Source organism: Herpailurus yagouaroundi, unplaced genomic scaffold (assembly GCF_014898765.1).
Source record: "Herpailurus yagouaroundi ecotype Mexico unplaced genomic scaffold, PumYag 182, whole genome shotgun sequence".
Lineage (NCBI taxonomy): Eukaryota > Metazoa > Chordata > Mammalia > Carnivora > Felidae > Herpailurus > Herpailurus yagouaroundi.
Window position 1 is genome coordinate 38,501,348 of NW_024412413.1, and position 21,018 is coordinate 38,522,365.

The window sequence follows — 21,018 nt, forward strand, 5'->3', positions numbered from 1 at the left end:
GTCACTGAAACCTGTCTGGGTCTCTCTACGTTGTGTTTGTGTCTGAGGAAACGAGTTGCGTCTAAATCCAGCTGGCATGTAGGACCCTGCTCCCTGCTGACCCACTTTTCTGCCTCTGCCTTTTCTTGGATCTGCATAGTGCCAATTCCTGGACGCCCTTTAGCCTTGTTGCACCTGCCTGTTATGACATGCTACCTCTTGCTAGTCAGCCCCCATGTGTCCTGCTAGCCTGGTTTGCCACCTGTTGCTCACTACTGTCCTCTCTGGACCTGGTGTCTGCCTCCATGCAAATGCACGCTGGCAGCTGGATCCAGACCTGTCTCTGCATCTCCAGTACCAGCCTCACCGCGTGGAATATCTCTTCCAAGTTTCTTCTGAAACTGCCTCACCCTGCCTTTTTAGTCTAGTTAATTTTTATAAGGTCCTTAAAACATGTGTTAAACCTATTCCTGACTCCTTAAAGAGTCAATATAATGTAATTTAAAGAGAAAAAAATTACGTTTTCTTAAAGAGGACTTTAGTTCCAGTAGGTATTACTCAGTGTTTTATCCAGTGGCTATTGAAATATGTTGTATTTCAGATGGTCTTGAATTTTATGTTTTGAAGGCCTAGGTGCTTTTAATAGAAAGGTGTGTGTGTGTGTGTGTGTGTGTGTGCGTGTGCACACACACACAGTGTTAAGGACATAAACTATTGGCTCTGCTGCCCACCTGCTGTGAACGGGGAAGCCAAGTTTGTTGAAGTGTATATAATGTAAGGAGAAAAAAAGGCTGTTGATGAACTATGTTTGCATAGCAAGTTGTCCAAATGTACAGAACTTTTTCATCAACTTCAGTTATTTTAAAGGTTGTTGTGTTTTTTGTTTTTTTTTTCATTCTCTCCAGATCTTGGTTTTATTCTGGATAACTGATAATCCTGACCAAATGACACAGTGTTTTATGCCAGTTTTCCCCGCTCTTCCCCTTCTATCCTTGATCAAGCATTGTTTACTCCCTGATAGAAAAGATATTTTATTTAAAAAATGTTTAATGTTTTATTTATTTTTGAGGGAGAGAGACAGAGAGAGAGAGAGTAGGGAGGTGGGCAGAGAGAGCAAGGGAGACACAGAATTCAAAGCAGGCTCTGGGCTCCAAGTTGTCAGCACAGAGCCTTACGTGGGACTCAAACTCCCGAGCCCTGACATCATGACCTGGGCCAAAGTCAGACACTTAACTGACTGAGCCACCCAGGTGCCCCAGAAATGATATTTTAGCATGTGTGCGTTGGTAGGAAAATACACACAGGCAACATTATTTTACTTCTGCTAAGGCAAATTTTCAACTGAATGTATTTGAGTTTCTCTCACATATAAGATGCTATGGCAAATGCTGCGTGCATAATATCATGAGAACTTAGTCCTTGTTTGTAAGCACCTGACAATCTAGTGAGTGGGGAATGCCAGTGGATAAATCTATTGAGGAAAATGTAGGAGTCGAAGCACAGTACTGAGAATGTCGTTAGGCTTAGATCTGGAAAAAAAAAGAGTAATATTATGGGAAAGGATTTTTTAATAAATTTCATTCAATAGGCAATGAAGGGTACTGAACAGATTAGTGAAATGATCAGAGCTGAGAGATAAGGCTATAAATCTGTGAACAAGTTGTAGAGAACTGGAAAAACAAACACTCCAATTTGGTTTGGACCAAATAAATATTGGAGAAGGTAGCAAATAACAAAGAATATTGAACTAGATCCCTGAATTCAAAGGCCAGCACTACCACTGGCTTTGTGGCATGAATAATTTGCATAAAGTGGCCTAATTTAGACATCAGGAAACTTCTGTTCTTGAAGATGGTAGTAATTAGTGTCCATGTGTGTGTTCTAATTACCTACTTACCTAGAGGTAGGTGAGATCAAAGATAAGATAGATGATAGATGATAGGTAGATAGATAGATAGATAGATATAGCAGTCTCTAGGTAATAAATTGGGGTATGGTGGTTAATACTGCAGCCCCTGAAATCAGACTTTTGGTTTCAAGTCTAGACTCTTACATTTACTTAATGTGTAACCTTGGGCAGATTATTTAACCATTTTTGCTTTTGTTTTCTCATTTGTAACACAGTAACACCTACTTCGAAGAATAGTCAGGAGATTAATCCATTAGTATTTGTAAAGTCCTTAGAAGAGTGCCCAGCACACAATGGCTATTCAATAAAGATAGCTGTCATTAGTTACAATAAATAAAATTATAATACTATATATTATGCACATTTTCACATAATTTTAAGTGTATTCTTTAAAATATAAATATATACAACTTCTGATAGAATAGTCCAGGGAGTAGGCATTAATCCTGTCAGCATGCATCAACTTTATGAATGCAGTGCCCTCAGACTTATAAAACTCTGTGTTCTAGCGTGAAAGTCCAGCAAGTGAATTTGTCATGTCTTCCATGGATATTCATCTGGTTATAAATACTAAGTGAGTAAGAACTTAGTGAGTTCTGTGGAAAGCACTTGGAGCATGTCAAGTTTTATTTTTAATGGCTAAAACACCAATTGTTAGTGCTTGGGGAATGGGGTAAGTAAATAATAAAATTAAATAAATATTCCCATATTGTGCTCATTCAAGCAAGAGAGGACACTTTGATAGATTTGTGAAAATGATACATAAATATTTTATATCATGCAAATAAATTATTAAAGTTTAAAACTTACTCATTTTAAAAATTGTGAATTGTTTCAAACACAAAGAGAACCTTGAAAAATAATGTAAACTTTTTTTACTCATTACTTAAAATTTCTGTGTTGCCAAATCTCCCATATATTCAAATTTTAAATTCAAATTTTATTTTATTTTTTTTTAATTTTTTTTTCAACGTTTATTTATTTTTGGGATAGAGAGAGACAGAGCATGAACGGGGGAGGGGCAGAGAGAGAGGGAGACACAGAATCGGAAACAGGCTCCAGGCTCTGAGCCATCAGCCCAGAGCCTGACGCGGGGCTCGAACTCACGGACCGCGAGATCGTGACCTGGCTGAAGTCGGACGCTTAACCGACTGCGCCACCCAGGCGCCCTTAAATTCAAATTTTAAACCAAGATTTACAAATGCATTTGAAACCTTTGGAGAACCTCCTGATTCCATGGCAATCCATCTCTGTACCTGTGTTCCCCCATGTCAGAGGAAACCATGATTCTCATGTGAAATAATTCATAAAAATATGTACTATTTGCTGTATTTTTAAACACCTTTTTGAACGTTTATTTTATTCATTTTGAGAGAGCACTGTCAGCACTGAGCCTAACGTGGGGCTTGAACTCACAAACCTTGAGATCATGACCTGAGCCGAAATCAAGAGTCAGACGCTTAACTGACTGAGCCACCCAGGTGCCCCCTATTTGTTGTATTTTTAAGAATTATGTAAATGGAATATTGTAACTATTTTGAGACTCTCTTTTCATTATCCTTCTATTTTTTAAATCAACCTTATTGGACTATAACTTACATGAAATAAAATGCACTCATATGTACACAATTTTTAAAGCATTTTGACAAATGTATATGCCTGTGTAAATATGACTTCAAAATATAGAACATTTTCACCACTACCCAAAAGTTCCCTTTTGCCCACTGCAGTCAGTTCATCACATATAACCCACCCCAGGTAGTCACTGATTTTATTCCCATCACTATAGATTACACTTGTTTCAGAGCTTTACAGAAAGGGATTCTTATAGAATGTGTTCCCTTGTATCTGTCTTCTTTCACTCAGTATAAAGTTTTTGAGGATTCTTGCTGTTCTTATGTGTCTCAATAGTTCATTTCTATTCCATCACCAAACTTTATTTCATTGTTCAAATATGCCACAACTTATTTATTTATTCCTGTTGATGGATTGGTATTTGGACTCTTTCCATTTTTTGGCTATGATGGAAAAAGCTGCTAAGATCATTATTAATACACATCTTTTCCAGAAAAATATATTTTGATTTCTCGTAGATAAATGACTAAGAGTGGAAATGCTGGGCAAAATGGTAATACAGTCTTATGTTTAATTTTATGAGAAACTACCAAACTCCAGTTTTCAAAAGTGACTGTACCAAATACTTCCAGTTCCAACTGTTCCAAATCTTTTAATCATTGTATTGGTATGATTATCTCATTCTGATTTAAATTTGCATCCTTGATGACTAATGATGTTGAATGCCTTTTCATGTATTGGCCATTTGCGCGTGTGAATGTGTGTATGTGTGTGTGTGTGTGGGGGGGTGTATGTGTATTATTCTGTAAATATACATGTACACGCCATTTGCGCATGTGAATGTGTGTATGTGTGTGTGTGTATGGGGGTGTATGTGTATTATTCTGTAAATATCCATGTATTCTGGATACAAGTATCTTATGACATATATTATGAATATTTCCTCCCATTCTCCCAGCCTGTGGCTTGACCTTTCATTTGCTTAACAGTGTCTTTGAAAGAGAAGAAGATTGTAATTTTGATGAGGAACAATTTATCATTTGTTCTTTTATTATTTCTTTTTTTTTGTACTCTAAGAAATCTTTGCCTATCCCAACATAATGAGGACTTTTAGTTTCTTTTATATAATCTTTATAATTTTAATTGTTATATTTAGATCTGTATTCCAGTTCAATTTAATTTTTGTATTTGTTATATGAGTTAGAAATAAAAATTCATGTTTTTCCAAATGGACATCTAATTGTACCAATACTATTTATGGTAAAGACACTCTTCCCCATTGAATTGCGTTGTCACCTTTGTTGAAAAATAATGGGTCACCTATGTGTGGGTTTAATTTTTGACCTTCCATTTTTTTCTTGTAATGAGAAATACTATATACCTATCATGTAAATCATTAAACTGTGTTCTATTTAAAAATTTTTTTGGCTATTCTAGGTCTTTGCATCATTTTTAGATAACTGCAAAACTAGTTTATCAATTTCTAGAAAAGAAAAGCCTTATGGGATTAAGATACATATTCCATTGAATCTATAGAACAATTTGAGTAGAATTGACATCTTAACAGTATTGAGTTTTTGAGTTCATGGACATGCATTAAATTTTTTTTTTTGAGTCTTCTTTATCTCTTCTCATCAATATCATTTTTAGCATAGAGATCTTGCACATACTTTGTTAAATTTGTTCTTAGGCATGTTCATGGATGCTATTATTAATGGTATTTTTAATTAAAATTTCCAGTTGTCAATTGAACATATGAAGAAATAAAATTGATCTTTGTATCTTGATCTTATATCCTGTAACCTTTTGTTTTTAATGCTTGTTTTGTTTTTGAGAGAGAGAGAGAGAGAGCGAGCGAGCCTGAGTGAGGGAGGGCAGTGAGAGAGGGAGACACAGAATTTGAAGCAGGCTCCAGGCTCTGAGCCATCAGCATAAAGCCCGACACGGGGTTCAAACCCACAAACCATGAGATAATGACCTGAGCCGAAGTCGGACACTTAGCCAAGTGAGCCACCCAGGAGCCCCTATTGTGTAACATTTTTAGTTACTTATACTTAGCAGCTTTTTGTTTTTATAGATTTCTCAACAATTTCCTCACACATGATTACACTTTTTACTCACAAAGACAATTTTGTGTCTTCATTTACAAACCATATTTCTTTTATTTCTTTTTCTTGCCTGATTGAAATGGCTAGGAATACCAGTACAATGTTGAATGGAAGTTGTGAGAGTGGGTATTTTTGCCTTTTTCTTGATCTAGGTTGAAGGCCTTCAATATTTCATCATTATGTATGATATTAGCTCTACCTTTTTTGTAATTGCCCTTAATCAGGTCGAGGAGGTACTTTCAGAACTTTGAATATGTCATTGCATTATCTATTGGCTTACATTATTTCTGATAGAAGCCACCATATTTTCTTATCTTTGAATCTCTGAATGGGTCTTTATTTTCTTTGTTGCCTTTAAAATTTCTATCTTTACCATCAACTTTGAGTAAATTGATTATGATATGCAGCTCTCACCTTGCTAAACATGGTCTTGGGCACAGCAGTTAAACTTTCATCATATTTATCTGTAAAATGGGACTCTGCAGATCTTAAAGAATTTTGTAAGGATTAGTTGGGATGACGTATATATAAAAGTGTTCTAAAAACTTTATAATTTACTAAAATGACTTCCCAATTCAAGAATGCTTTTAGTGAAAATTAAAATAATTTATATTTGTGATTTTAGAAACATAGTATTGTTAACAGAATAATGCTTTTTGTTACCTTGTATTAAGTTACAGTTTTATTTTCAAATGAATGGTATTGCAGACACTGATTCAGAATATCGAGGTGAAATGTCCAAAAGCAAACTATTCTTGACTTGTTTTCCAAATCACATTTTATGGTATTTGTGTACATGTCTATCTATTCATTTTAGTCCAGAATTTCCTTGAGAATGCTCAAATCATTCACGAAAAAAGCATCATTGTCTTATTTAGCATAAGTCTATATAACTGCCATAATTTTCTCTTCGATGTGTGCATGTGAAACATACACATGTATATGACACACAAATATGGCACTATTGTCAAAAAATACAATGCAATCTTTAAATGAAATGCATTATCTTGCTGATAAGCATTAAACAAACCAACCAGTCTGGCTAAAAGATTAACTTTGTAGACTTCATTATACTTTTAGAAACACTTTCATGTATGCGATCCTATCTATTCCTCAGAACATCTTCATGAGCTGGTGGGTGTATGAGTCCTGATTCCACATGAAAACTCCATGCACAGTAATGAAGTCTTTTAACATGAAATATTATTTGTCCTAAAAAGGCAATCTAGTGCTCGCTTCGGCAGCACATATACTAAAAAAGCAATCTGTTTTTCCAAGATTATGCTTTATATACTTTTTTCATATTTTCAGTTTTTCATGTCATTTGAGAATTTCAGATCACTTTGTGTTCCAGGATTCACCAAACATTTCATTTGAGTTTTCTGAAAGTTGGCCCATGAAAATGGACTTACCACAATCATGTGATGGACTTACAGGATGCATACTTTGTTGAACTTAAATTCCATTTTTAAAATCTAGTGTTTGGTACCAGATGTGGAGAGTGAATCACCATCTTTTTTTATGAAGAGGGCAAGGTTTAATTAGCCTTTTTCAAAAGACTTATACATTTCACCTATAAACTGAGAGAAGAAAATTATGCGTTTTAAAGCAGGATGAAAGTTGAGGTGATACCCACAGCTGCTCTCGCTCTCGTCTCTGGCAAACCATTCTGAGAGGCTCCAGTTTCATTTGGTTCAGATGAAACACATGTTGCTCATTTATTGTACATGTGCTTCAACGTATTTTGACAAATCTGATCTAAAAATGTTACAGATGTTCCTCATTATTCTAATTTGCACTTAGTAACTACCTATAGAACTTGGCTATATACTGGCCGTTTCACAATCTAGGTAGGAGAAAATTTAGCTGTCACTGATATGTGTTTTAATTCAATTTTAGTTACAATTTTGTGATACAGTTAGATATACACATTTAACAGGTGTCCTGTTATACAATTGTGAACTGTGTACAATTCACAACTGTATACAACTGTGAATGAAGAGAAAGCTTTGTTTTAACAGGTTTCAAATAATTTCCGATGGACATGAAATTATTCTGATCTTGTCTTTTAGAAATTTGCTATTCAAAAGGGGCGCTTGGGTGGCTCAGTCAGTTAAGCGTCTGACTTCAGCTCAGGTCATGATCTCACAGTTTGTGGGTTCAAGACCAGCATCCGGCTCTGTGCTGATAGCTCAGAGCCTGGAACCTGTTTTGCGTTCTGTGTCTCCCTCTCTCTCTGCCCCTCTCCCATTCATGCTCTGTCTCTCTCAAAAATAAGTTTAAAAAAACATTAAAAAAAAGAAATCTGCTGTTCAGTGTATGGTCTGAGATCAGGCAGCAATATTATAACTTGAATACTTACTAGAAGTGAAGAATCTTAGGTCCTACCCCAGAACTACTGAAATAGAATCTGCATTTTAACACAATCCCCAGGTGATTTATATATACATTAGAGTTTCATAAGCACTGTTTTAGAAGAGACCTTATGTTATAACTCTGTTATAACACACACACATATACATAGTGTGTATGCATGTACACACATACACATATGTTTTGTACACACACATATACATAGACCCACGGGTCAAACCTGAAACTCTTCACTGTACACATCTGTTGTATACAGATATTGTAAAAAGTGGGCTGGCCTGTAGATGAAACTTGTTTATTTTCTTATCATTCAATACATTAAAAAATAATCTCACCAGTACTTTCCACAGGCTGTCTTCCATGTATACAAAAACCCATATCATAAGTACTGGCTCACCACACATTTTCCTTTTTTTTTTTTTTTACATTAATTTATTTTGAGAGAAGGAGAGAGAGAGGGAGGGAACACACACAAGCGGGGGAAGGACAGAGAGAGAGAGGGAGAGAGAGAATCCCAAGCAGGCTCTATGGCACTGTGAGTGCAGAGCCCTACATGAACCATGAGCTCATGACCTGGGCCAAACTCAAGAGTCCCATGCTTAACCAACTGAACCACCTAGGTTCCCCCTCACCACATATTTTCAATGACTGACACATGAAGGAAACAGAAGAACTTGTACTTCAACTTAAATCTTTTAGAATTCTCATCATTTCTTACTGTTTTTTGTAACTTTCTGTAGGATAAACTTGGTTGGAACAGTAGTGAATTGTTTACTATTTACACTTCTTTGCCATGAAAAAAACAAGAAGCAGGACTGCTTGTAAGATTAAAGAATTTAATTTCTTGGGTAATGAATTTGATTTTAAAATTTCTTGCTATCTATAGATACTGTGGGAAGTGATTATACATTAATTAAATATACTATATCACTATATTGTAGTTATATATAATATAATTCATTATATTATTTAAGGTAATTATCAATTACATCTTAATATGTAATAAAAATAAAATTTTTACATATAAGGACCTCTGAAATCATGTTGCAAAGTAACTCAATTCTTTAAAATTCAATTTTATTGGCTATCATATTTCCTATATGTACATGCCAGCAGAAATAAGCATAATTTCCTATATGTATATGCTGGCAGAAATAAGGTATAATTCTTATCACAGAAGAAATAGAATAATTGATACTATTTTGTTTTATGATCCTTAATTGAAATCTATGACAAAATAATTTCATTATAGTTCAAAACTTTCTTAGCATATTGTCACTAACAGAAGAGAGGCTGTAATATGTTTTTAAAAATCTCTCATTTGCTATAACCTGGTTAATTTCTTTGTTTTCAGTTCCACCAAATACACTCCTCAATAATTTACTTTGGGAAATGAAATAAAGGCCATTTTATATAATCTATTCAGAAGTTTCTGTTGGCACCACAGCAGCACGTCGTTAGGTTGCCATATATACCTCATACATTTCTGCTGAAGAAACCTTTCAAACTGTTAATATTAGGTTGAATAGATATCTAATGGACAAATATTCTGATATCTTTAACTATGTATTTAACTATACAACATAGTGGTACAGCTTGTCCTGAAAAATGTACGAACGTAGACAGTACAAATGTACTCTACAACCTGACATGAGCAATAGCACTGTTTAATTCTTCTTTTTGTTTTTTTCAAACTAAAGATCACAATGCAACTTAAATAGCCCTCAGTGTCCCCGAAGAGCTACTGTGTGTTGCATAAAGGCTAAGTAATCCCTGCAGTGTCAGAGGGTTACCGTTCAGCTGTTCGAGATCATGAGATGATATCTCAGCACTCATAAAACAGAGATTCAAAACACAGGGGTGTACATGGAAGTACAGATCATTATGACAGTCCTGGAAGTTATCCACAAGAAACGTCAACACCCTGGAGGCCAAAATAACACTACTGAATCAACATTTACAACTTTTGTTCAAATTCGATCCAATATGCAGGGAAATTTTACATAGAAAGATCATAATGATAATTTTCCATTTGGCTTATTCCAAAAATGTGGAAGACTTCAAAAATCTCTGGGATATTTTTTCTTAAACATTTTACATGCATATTTATTCTGTACAAAACAAATAATTATCCTCAATTAGCTATTTCCTACAACTATTCACAAAATGTCAATCCATTTAGTAAGGCACAGTAACAGAAACATTGAGATTTCTTTAAGGTTGTACATTTCAATTCAGAAGAGCGAGGGGGAAATTTTGGCCCCTGGGATTTGAAAATATCTTCAGTTTTAATGTTTGGTCTGGATATTTACATGGTGGTTTCTTCCCATTCAAGCTCAACATCACCTATAACATAAAGTAACATGTCACAAGAGATATTTTAACTGAAGCTACCAGTTAAAAATATTTAAGTGCTTCATGGCAAAAATACGAAGAGAGGCTATTATCTTAACTTGGATTAGAGAGAAATAAAAAAAAATTGTTATGTGCATTAGCCAAGCTATTAAAACATTTTCAACATGTGTTTATTTTATAATTAATCTGGTAAACTAGTAAATTGTACAATTTGCCTGGTTACCTTCCATGGCATCCAAAGAGTCCATCTTCTGAAGTGCTGAATAGTTAACAAAACAGATGGGCTGGTTACTTCCTTTACTTGATAAGAGATCCAGAATGCACTGGTATAAAAAGATATACTGTGCCTAGACACCAAAGAAAGAGTGGTTAAATACATGGACAGGGAGGAGATTTTTCTTAGAAGGGGAACTATACCATTACAGTGAAAAGTAATGCTGAATTTAATAAATGGTAAACAGCTAGAAGAAGCACAGAACTTACCATGTATATAAATGATTTTCTATCATTTCAAACATAAGATTTTCTAAGTTCCTGTGGCTTCTTGTTTCTTTTTTTTAATACTTATTAAAACCCATGCTAATATTTTTCTGCTTGCTGTGATTATTTTAAAAAGTAGCAAATTAGATTATTTAAATCTATTTATGAATTTCCTTTTTCCTCTTAGGTCTAAATTAGTAATTTTTTCCTATAAGTAGTTTTCTTTTTAGAATGATTAGCATGGTTGTTGGCATGCAGATGCTAAATTTGCTTTCACTATCTGTGAGTGAGCGTATCTATACACCATCAGCACATTTAAAATACATTTAACAATTCTGTTAATCACCTGACACTTGGCCTACTTAATGTCAAGTTTCTGGTCTTTATTTGTAACTATAAGGTAGTTGATCACTGAAATGTCCTAACACCCACACTCTGGACAAGGACTCCTAACATTTCCTCTGAATGTTTAGGCTAAATTCAGTACTATCTAGCTTCTTGAAGTTTTTTTCAATATAATTCAGTAACCTGTTAGCATTTCTGAGTTTGGACTTTCACAAAGATACTTAAGGTCAAGTCATAGAAAATCACCCTCACTTTTACATAGGAAACAACTGCTGTTAAAGGAATATAACCAAATATATATACATATATATACACACACAGACACACAGACACACAGACACACAGACACACACACACACACACACACACACACATAACTAATTTAATAGAATGTCCTCTATCTATCTATCTATCTTCAGAGGATATATTCATATCTATTGCTACTGTATATCAAAATCTTTTTGGAATTTCTCCACTGAAACTGTCTTCAGAAACTGTTGGTCATTATTATGAATATCTATTTCTTCATGAATTACAAAATGTTTCCAAACATCTCATCATCTCATCTCATCTCATCTCATCTATCTCATCTCATCTCATCTCATCTCATCAGAATTTCAGTTCTGTGAGGGCAGGACTCTGTCACACTCATTGCTATATTCCCATTGCCTGTAATAGTGCCTGGCATGTAGCAGTTACGTAACAAATGTTTGTTGACTTAGTACCATTTAATTCTCATTCCTAGCCAACTTTTATCATTCAAGGAACAATTTCATGAGGACAACGTTCAGAAGTCAAAAGGGATTAGGTTTTATAAGTGAGTGCACGATCAAGTTGCATAATTCAGTTTTGGTAAGAAATAAAGTGTTGTTAGAAAGTAATAAAAATTCTGTTGAAATTACTAGTAAATTATTTCTCAAGGTATTTCTAAAAAAGTGTTTTCAAATATACGTCCCACGATGAATAACATTATTGGCAGAAATATACGGACACAATACAGCTTCTCCAAAAATGACAATCTTGGAATTTATGAGTTTTGGTATTTTTTATAAAATCGCATTTGAATTTGAAGTCACATTTGATATGTGAAGCTTCTGACTGTCCCGATCTCATTTTCTCCACTGGAAAGAATGATGCGTGTAAATTCTGCCAGCAGGACAGGCTGAGCTCACGGCCAGTACTATATTTTCCAAGATCCCTCTGTCATGGTGTGTTCTTGCCAAAGAGGCAGTGATGAGTTCAATTCCAGCTTCTACCTTAGATAATCATGGTATCTTAAGAATTAAACTTTTCTGATGTTTGACTTCCTCATGTGGAAGATCATAACACCTATGTTGTGATATTTAAAGGATTTAATATATATAAAGTGCCTGGCAAAAAACTACATACGACAAATATATGAGTTTTTTTTTCTTTTACCCTAAGGCTTCACATCTGTTAATTTCCAGGAAAACCACGGCAGGGAAGGGCCTCATCCAGATTAACCCTTATTGGAAGTACCGAAAGCATATCAGCATGTTATCTTATTGCATACTATTCTCTCAGAAAGTTCTTGGGGCTGCTATGAACTATTTTTTGGTAGACAATGAAAGAACTCATAGCTCTCTCCTGGGTCTGGGCCATGCCCCTCTGGGGCCTTTTAGTGGCAAAATATTGCTGAGGTTCCCACCTCCTCACCCCTGCCCATGGCTACTGTAGCATGTGCCAAGATAGCATTCTTTATAGAAATTGGAACTACTCCCCAGTGCAACAGAAGAAAATAAGAAACCACTCTTGGGCAAGGTAATAGTGGTTTGTAAGGACTGGAGTCAAGAACTGTGGTCATTTTCCTTTTTTATCACCACAGAAAAAAGACAGCAAAGAGCATAACTTTGGGAATGAAGTGAGGTGAAAGAGAGCTTTTGAGAACCAGCTTTTCAGCAAGTAGGGAATCCAGAAGAATGCTGTCAGATATTTACCGCATGCTGGGCATTTACTGCATGTTGGTGCTTTAGATACTTTCTCTTATTTGATACTGACAATAAACTTGTGAAAAGTAAAACATGACTATTTTACAAAAGAGAAATAACTAAAAGAGTTTAATTAAACAAAGTCACAGACCAGCAATTCATTAACTGAGCTGGAATATTAACTCAATTTTCTGACCTCAAAACTCATGCTCTTTCTATTCCCTTGCCTACCCTGCAACATAGTACTCGGGCTGGTTAAACAAGCATAACATATGAAGCTTATAGCATATACTGAGCACTAAATTGTGTGAAATTATTAACCGGCATTCTTGAACATACACTTTACAAAGTCTGGTGCCACAAAACTTAGAGCAAGTCAAAATGTTTCCAATTTTTATTATCTGAGGATTGACTCTAGATTCTAAAAGGAAACAATATCCCTATCAGCCCCACCCTCTATAATATCCAAAAGAGTCAACCAATCTTGATCATTGTCAAGAACACTGAGTGCTTGTGCACATGTGTACATCCAGGAACATGGGAGGAAAATGTTAGCTTTCTATTTATTCTTATTGTTAACAAAAATAAGAAAGAATTTGGGTTTAAATAATGGTTAATAGTTGGATTTATATTGGATCCCTTATAATTGAGGACACCTAATCTGTGGGCTCACTGCAAAATGAAAATGTGAGTTTCCTCCCTCAAAAAATATTAACGATTTTCAAGACAGTGACAGCAAACACTGCATCAAGTGCCCTTTTGAGCATGGGCCCTGTGAGATTGTGCCTGTCACACCCAGGAAGTCAACCCTGGTCACAAGTTATATTCCGTTTCTGAAGTATCCTAAAGGAAGAGTGATACTTCAGTCATTTGTTCCCTTTCAGCATAGAAGAGAATGTACATGGATTACATTACCTAATTTTACCTAACCATCACAAAACTGAAGTGGCTTAGAAAGATTCCTACAAAGAGACTGTGGATTGAAGGCAGTATGTATCATATGAGCCCAAATGAATGACAAGGAAACAGCAAGGCTGAAATTCTTTGTACCTCTAGAATAATCTTCTGGTCATTCTAGTCGGTAAAAACAACAGTGTAATGAAATCTGATAAAAAGCTAGATGACTTGTTTAAAAATTATAAATAATTTAGAACATGTATTTAAAATCACGATTGAAATAGAATTACCTTGTGCTAAGTGTATATTTTATCTTTTGAAAATACTTAATGATAATATGAGAGCATCATAATTAGCAAGATTTCAAAATATTGCTTATTTGATCTTTATTACATGTTTTTTATTTCTCATTTTGTATGCTTTATAATTTATATAATTGTTCAATCTACATTTAAAAAATAAATATAGAATTATTGGAGTTGAACGTGCAAATATTTTTCCTGAAAGGGACGTGCAGTCCACAAAGTTTAGATGTCTCTGGTCCAGCCAGCATCTTCCTAAGAACACTAATGTTCCCCTACATGGCATTGTAAGTTCTGGGGTCAAAAAAGGTTCAAGGATTTCATAATCATGTAAGTTTGGTAAAAGATGCCCACAGGGGCTCTACATTGGTAATTGTAATGCAAAGTAGCATAGAGCCTTTAAGAAATTTTAAGATCAGTTTAACTTCTTTTCAAACTTATTAAAGCCAAGAACCTGTTTTCTCACACCTTTAAAAACTAGGATGCTATTTGTGTTTTCTAGTAGGTATTGTGGAAAATATGGTTAAGGCAGGTCTGTATATTTACTGTGAAAAAATTTCTAGTTGAAGAACATAAAAATACCAATTCATATATACAGACAGAAACATCTCACATGTTACCGTTAGACAGACTTGGGCTTGAATTGTGGTTCTGAAACTAATTAATAGTATAACCTTATTATATCATTTAAATTCTTCAAAGGGAACATCTACTTCCCTACTTATAAAGCAAAGCCAATAACTGCTAGTCTGTTGATTAGTTTTATTGGCACTTCTTTACAAATAAAGGATTAAATGAGATAATACACGTTAAGGATTTAGTATTACACTGTGTGACTTTCTTAATGAAGGAAAAAATATATTTTATAAACATTTTTGCCTACAAACCAAAACAACAGAACAAAATACTCCAAGATAGTTAGTTGATAGTATGCTATGATGATCATTAGTATTACTATACAATAGGGGTAAATATGGACAAATGAAATACTTAAAACCCCATAATAGTATTTTAAACTTTTCCCAAATATAATTTTTAGCATGTTTACAAAAGAAATTGATTTGATTCATTTCCTGAGCTTCTCAAATTTGCCAAATGCTAAAGACAGATCAATTTTATGAATTATTTTCTATATACTTATCAGTATAAACAAAGTAGGATGACCAGTGAGTAACAGTGCACAGGGGTGACTATGCTGCATGAGCTGCCCTTCCCCAATCCCCCCCACTAGGAGGTTTATAATATAGCAAAAGAGAGCAGAGCGGCTGCTATGCAAATAAGGTTTCAAGTCCATGCCCAACCAGACTGCTGCCACTAATATCCTCCCTGTAGAAATTGTAGAGCTGACACTGCACACGGTTTTAGACATCTTACCAGGTTCTGCACCATGCACATTCTTTCACTTCTCAGTTCAGCTACTAATCCATATATATCCACAAAATCATGATCATTTATATGTTGTGTTAAGTGGTCCAGAGCAATAAAAACTCCAGTTCTTCCAACTCCAGCACTGCAGGAAGAGTGAATATTGTTCAGCAAAAGATTGTTCATGTTGATAGTAAAGAAGAAAATGAATTATGATAATAATAAATCCTAAACAGTTCTTTTTCTTATTTGGAGGTAGATTTTCTTTGGAGTGTGTTTGGATTTGTATTGTTACCAAGACTAGATAGACCAAGATGATTATCATTAGCACTCTCATCAAATGTTTGAGTTTTTTTTAAATGTGAAATTTATTGTCATATTGGTTTCCATACAACAGCCAGTGCTCAGCCCAACAGGTGCCCACCTCAATGCCCATCACTCACTTTCCCTCCCTCCCATCCTCCATCAACCCTCAGTTTATTCTCAGTTTTCAAGAGTCTCTTATGGTTTGCCTCCCTCCCTTTCTAACTTTTTTTTCCCCCTTCTCCTTCCCCATGGTCTTCTGTTAAGTTTCTCAGGATCCACATAAGAGTGAAAACATATGGTATCTGTTTTTCTCTGTATGGCTTATTTCACCTAGCAGTATACTCTCCAGTTCCATCCATGTTGCTACAAAGGGCCAGATTTCATTCTTTCTCATTGCCAAGTAGTATTCCATTGTATATATAAACCACAACTTCTTTATCCATTCATCAATTGATGGACATTTAAGCTCTTTCCATAATTTGGCTATTGTTGAAAGTGCTGCTATAAACATTGGGGTACAAGTGCCCCTATGCATCAGCACTCCTGTATCCCTTGGGTAAATTCCTAGCAGTGCTATTGCTGGGTCATAGGGTAGATCGATTTTAAATTTTTTGAGGAAACTCCACACTGTTTTCCAGAGAGGCTGCACCAGTTTGCATTCCCACCAACAGTGCAAGAGGGTTCTCGTTTCTCCACATCCTCGCCAGCATCTATAGTCTGATTTGTTCATTTTAGCCACTCTGACTGGCATGAGGTGATATCTGAGTGTGGTTTTGATTTGTATTTCCCTGATGAGGAGCGATGTTGAGCATCTTTTCATGGGCCTGTTGGCCATCTGGATGTCTTCTTTAGAGAAGTGTCTATTCATGTCTTCTGCCCATTTCTTCACTGGATTATTTGTTTTTTGGGTGTGGAGTTTGGTAAGTTCTTTATAGATTTTGGATACTAGCCCTTTGTCTGATATGCCATTTGCAAATATCTTTTCCCATTCCGTTGATTGCCTTTTAGTTTTGTTGATTGTTTCCTTTGCTGTGCAGAAGCTTTTTATCTTGATGAGGTCCCAATAGTTCATTTTTGCTTTTAATTCTCTTGCCTTTGGAGATGTGTCAAGTAAGAAATTGCTGCAGTTGAGGTCAGAGAGGTCTTTTTCTGCTTTCTCCGCTAGGGTTTTGATGGTTTCCTGTCTCACATTCAGGTCCTTTATCCATTTTGAGTTTATTTTTATGAATAGTGTAAGAAAGTAGTCTGGTGTCATTCTTCTGCATGTTGCTGTCCAGCTCTCCCAGAACCATTAAAGAGACTTTTTTCCATTGGATATGCTTTCTTGCTTTGTCAAAGATTAGTTGGCCATATGTTTGTGGGTCCAATTCTGGAGTCTCTATTCTATTCCATTGGTCTATGTGTCTGTTTTTGTGCCAATACCATGCTGTCTTGATGATTACAGCTTTGTAGTAGAGGCTAAAGTCTGGGATTGTGATGCCTCCTGCTTTGGTTTTCTTCTTCAATATTACTTTGACTCTTCGGGGCCTTTTGTGGTTCCATACAAATTTTAGGATTGCTTGTTCTAGCTTCGAGAAGAATGCTGGCACAATTTTGATTGCATTGAATGTATAGATAGCTTTGGGTAGTATTGACATTTTAACAATATTTATTCTTCCAACCCATGAGCACGGAATGATTTTCCATTTCTTTCTTATCCTCTTCAATTTCCTTCATAAGCTTTCTATAGTTTTCAGCATACAGATTTTTACATCTTTGGTTAGGTTTATTTATAGGTATTTTATGCTTCTTGGTGCAATTGTGAATGGGATCAGTTTCGTTTTTTGTCTTTCTGTCACTTCATTATTAGTGTATAAGAATGCAACTGATTTCTGTACATTAATTTTGTATCCTGTGACTTTGCTGAATTCATGTATCAGTTTTAGCAGACTTTTGGTGAGTCTAACGGGTTTTCCATGTATAGTACCATGTAATCTGTAAGAAGTGAAAGCTTGACTTCATCTTTGTGAATTTTGATGCCTTTGATTTCCTTTTGTTGTCTGATTGCTGATGCTAGAACTTCCAACACTATGTTAAACAACAGCGGTGAGAGTGGACATCCCTGTTGTGTTCCTGATCTCAGGGGGAGAGCTCTCAATTTTTCCCCATTGAGGATGAGATTAGCTGTGGGCTTTTCATAAATGGCTTTTATGATGTTTAAGTATGTTCCTTCTATCCCAACTTTCTTGAGGGTTTTTCTTAAGAAAGGATGCTGAATTTTGTCAAATGCTTTTTCTGCATCAATTCACAGAATCATGTGGTTCTTATCTTTTCTTTTATTAATGTGATGTATCACGTTGATTGATTTGTGAATACTGAAACTAGCCCTTGCAGCTCAGGAATGAATCCCATTGATCATGGTGAATAATTCTTTTTACATGCTGTTGAATTCAGTTTGCTAGTATCTTGTTGAGAATTTTTGCATCCATATTCATCAGGGATATTGGCCTGTAGTTCTTTTTTTTTTTTTTTTTTTTTCTGGGTCTCTGTCCGATTTGGGAATCAAAGTAATGTTGGTTTCATAGAATGAGTCTGGAAGTTTTCCTTCCCTTTCTATGTTTTGGAACAGCTTGAGAAGGATAGGTATTATCTCTTCTTTAAATGCCTGGTAGAATTCCCCAGGGAAGCCATCTGGTCCTGGACTCTTATTTGTTGGGAGATTTTTGATAACTGATTCAATTTCTTCTCTGGTTATGGGTCTGTTCAAATTTTCTATTTCTTCCTGTTTGAATTTTGGAAGTTTGTGGGTGTTTAGGAATTTGTCCATTCTTCCAGGTTGTCCAGGTTGCTGGCATATAATTTTTCATAGTATTCCCTGATAACTGCTTGTATTTCTGAGGGATTGGTTGTAATAATTCCATTTTAATTAATGATTTTCTCTATTTGGGTCCTCTCCCTTTTCTTTTTGAGAAGGCTGGCTAGAGGTTTATCAATTTTGTTTATTTTTTAAAAAAACAAACTCTTGGTTTCATTGATCTGCTCTGCTGTTTTTTTTTTTAAATTCTTTATTGTTTATTTCTGCTCTGACCTTTATTATTTCTCTTCTTCTGCTGGGTTGGGGTGTCTTTGCTGTTCTGCTTCTAGTTCCTTTAGGTGTGCTGTTAGATTTTGTATTTGGGATTTTTCTTGTTTCTTGAGATAGGCCTGAATTGCAATGTATTTTCCTCTCAGGACTGCCTTTGCTGCATCCCAAAGTGTTTGGATTGTTGTATTTTCATTTTCATTTGTTTCCATATATTTTTAAATTTCTTCTCTAATTGCCTGGTTGACCTATTCATTCTTTAGTAGGGTGTGCTCTAACCTCCATGCTTTTGGAGGTTTTCTAGACTTTTTCCTGTAGTTGATTTCAAGTTTCATAGCATTGTGGCTTGAAAGTGTGCATGGTATGATCTCAATTATTTTATACTTATTAAGGGCTCTTTTGTGACCCAGTATGTGATCTGTCTTGGACAATTTTACATGTGTACTCGAGAAAAAAGTATATTCTGTTGCTCTGGGATGCAGAGTTCTAAATATGTCTGTCAAGTCCATCTGATCCAATGTATCATTCAGGGCCCTTGTTTCTTTATTGATTCTGTGTCTAGATGATCTATCCAGTGTTGTAAGTGGAGTATTAAAGTCCCCTGCAATTTCCAAATTCTTATCAATAAGGTTGCCTATGTTTGTGATTGTTTAATATATTTGGGGGCTCCTGTATTCGGTGCCTAGACATATATAATTGTTAGCTCTTCCTGATGGATAGACCCTGTAATTATTATATAATGTCCTTCTTCATCTCTTGTTACAGCCTTTAATTTAAAGTCTAGTTTGTCTGATATAAGTATGGCTACTCCAGCTTTCTTTGACTTCCAGTGGCATGACAGATAGTTCTCCATCCTCTCACTTTCAATCTGAAGGTGTCCTCAGGTCTAAAATGAGTCTCTTGTAGACAGCAAATAGATGGGTCTTGTTTTTTTTAATCCATGCTGATACCCTATGTCTTTTGGTTGGAGCATTTAGTCCATTTACATTCAGTGTTATTATTGAAAGATAATGGGTTTAGAGTCATTGTGATATCTGTAGGTTTCATGCTTGTAGTGATGTCTCTGGTACTTCGTGGTCCTTGTAACATTTCACTCATAGAGTCCTCTTTAGGATCTCTTGTAGGGCTGGCTTAGTGATGATGAATTCCTTCAGTTTTTGTTTGTTTGGAAAACCTTTATCTCTCCTATTCTGAATGACACACTTGCTGGATAAAGGGTTCTTGGCTGCATATTTTTTCTGTTCATCACATTGAAGATTTCCTGCCATTCGTTTCTGGCCTGCCAAGTTTCAGTAGATAGGTCTGCTACTACACCATGTGTCTACCTTTGTATGTTAGGGCCTGTTTATCCCTATCTGCTTTCAGAATTCTCTCTTTATCCTTGTATTTTGCCAGTTTCACTATGATATGTTGTACAGAAGATCGATTCAAGTTACATCTGAAGGGAGTTCTCTGTACCTCTTGGATTTCAATGCCTGTTTCCTTCCCCATATCAGGAAAGTTCTCAGCTAGGATTTGTTCAAGTATACCTTCAGCCCCTTTCTCTCTCTCTTCCTCTTCTGGAATTCCTATAATACAGATATTGTTCCATTTGATTGCAATACTTAGTTCTCTAATTCTCCCCTCATACTCCTGGATTTTTTTCTTTCTTTTTCTCAGCTTCCTCTTTTTCCATAATTTTACCTTCTGATTCAGCTATTGTCTCCTCTGTCTCTTCAATCCATGCTATTTTTTTTTAACCAGTTGAACTTTTCCTCTTTCATAATATTTTAAGGGGTGTATTCGGAGAAGTATACAGATGATTTGTTTGTTTCAAGTTTTTATTTAAATTGTTGGGGCGCCTGGGTGGCGCAGTCGGTTAAGCATCCGACTTCAGCCAGGTCACGATCTCGCAGTCCGTGAGTTCGAGCCCCGCGTCGGGCTCTGGGCTGACAGCTCAGAGCCTGGAGCCTGTTTCGGATTCTGTGTTTCCCTCTCTCTCTGCCCCTCCCCCGTTCATGCTCTGTCTCTCTCT

General features: G+C 35.6%; 1 protein-coding gene and 1 long non-coding RNA gene across 7 annotated transcripts in view; one reads left to right on the forward strand and one right to left on the reverse strand.

Annotated features, from left to right (window-relative positions):
* Window positions 1-21,018, forward strand: part of LOC121040697 (uncharacterized) — a 168,734-nt gene that overhangs the window by 15,332 nt on the left and 132,384 nt on the right. The gene's annotated exons all lie outside the window — the stretch shown is intronic.
* Window positions 9,001-21,018, reverse strand: part of PTPRQ (protein tyrosine phosphatase receptor type Q) — a 227,369-nt gene continuing 215,351 nt past the window's right edge. For all 3 annotated transcript variants that reach the window (XM_040491337.1, XM_040491338.1, XM_040491339.1), the window contains 3 exons: window positions 15,647-15,782; window positions 10,523-10,646; window positions 9,001-10,290 (listed from right to left, as the gene is read on the reverse strand). In XM_040491337.1, coding sequence (XP_040347271.1) covers window positions 10,253-10,290; window positions 10,523-10,646; window positions 15,647-15,782 — 298 coding nt within the window. In that variant the 3' untranslated portion in view covers window positions 9,001-10,252. The remainder of the gene's footprint in view (window positions 10,291-10,522; window positions 10,647-15,646; window positions 15,783-21,018) is intronic.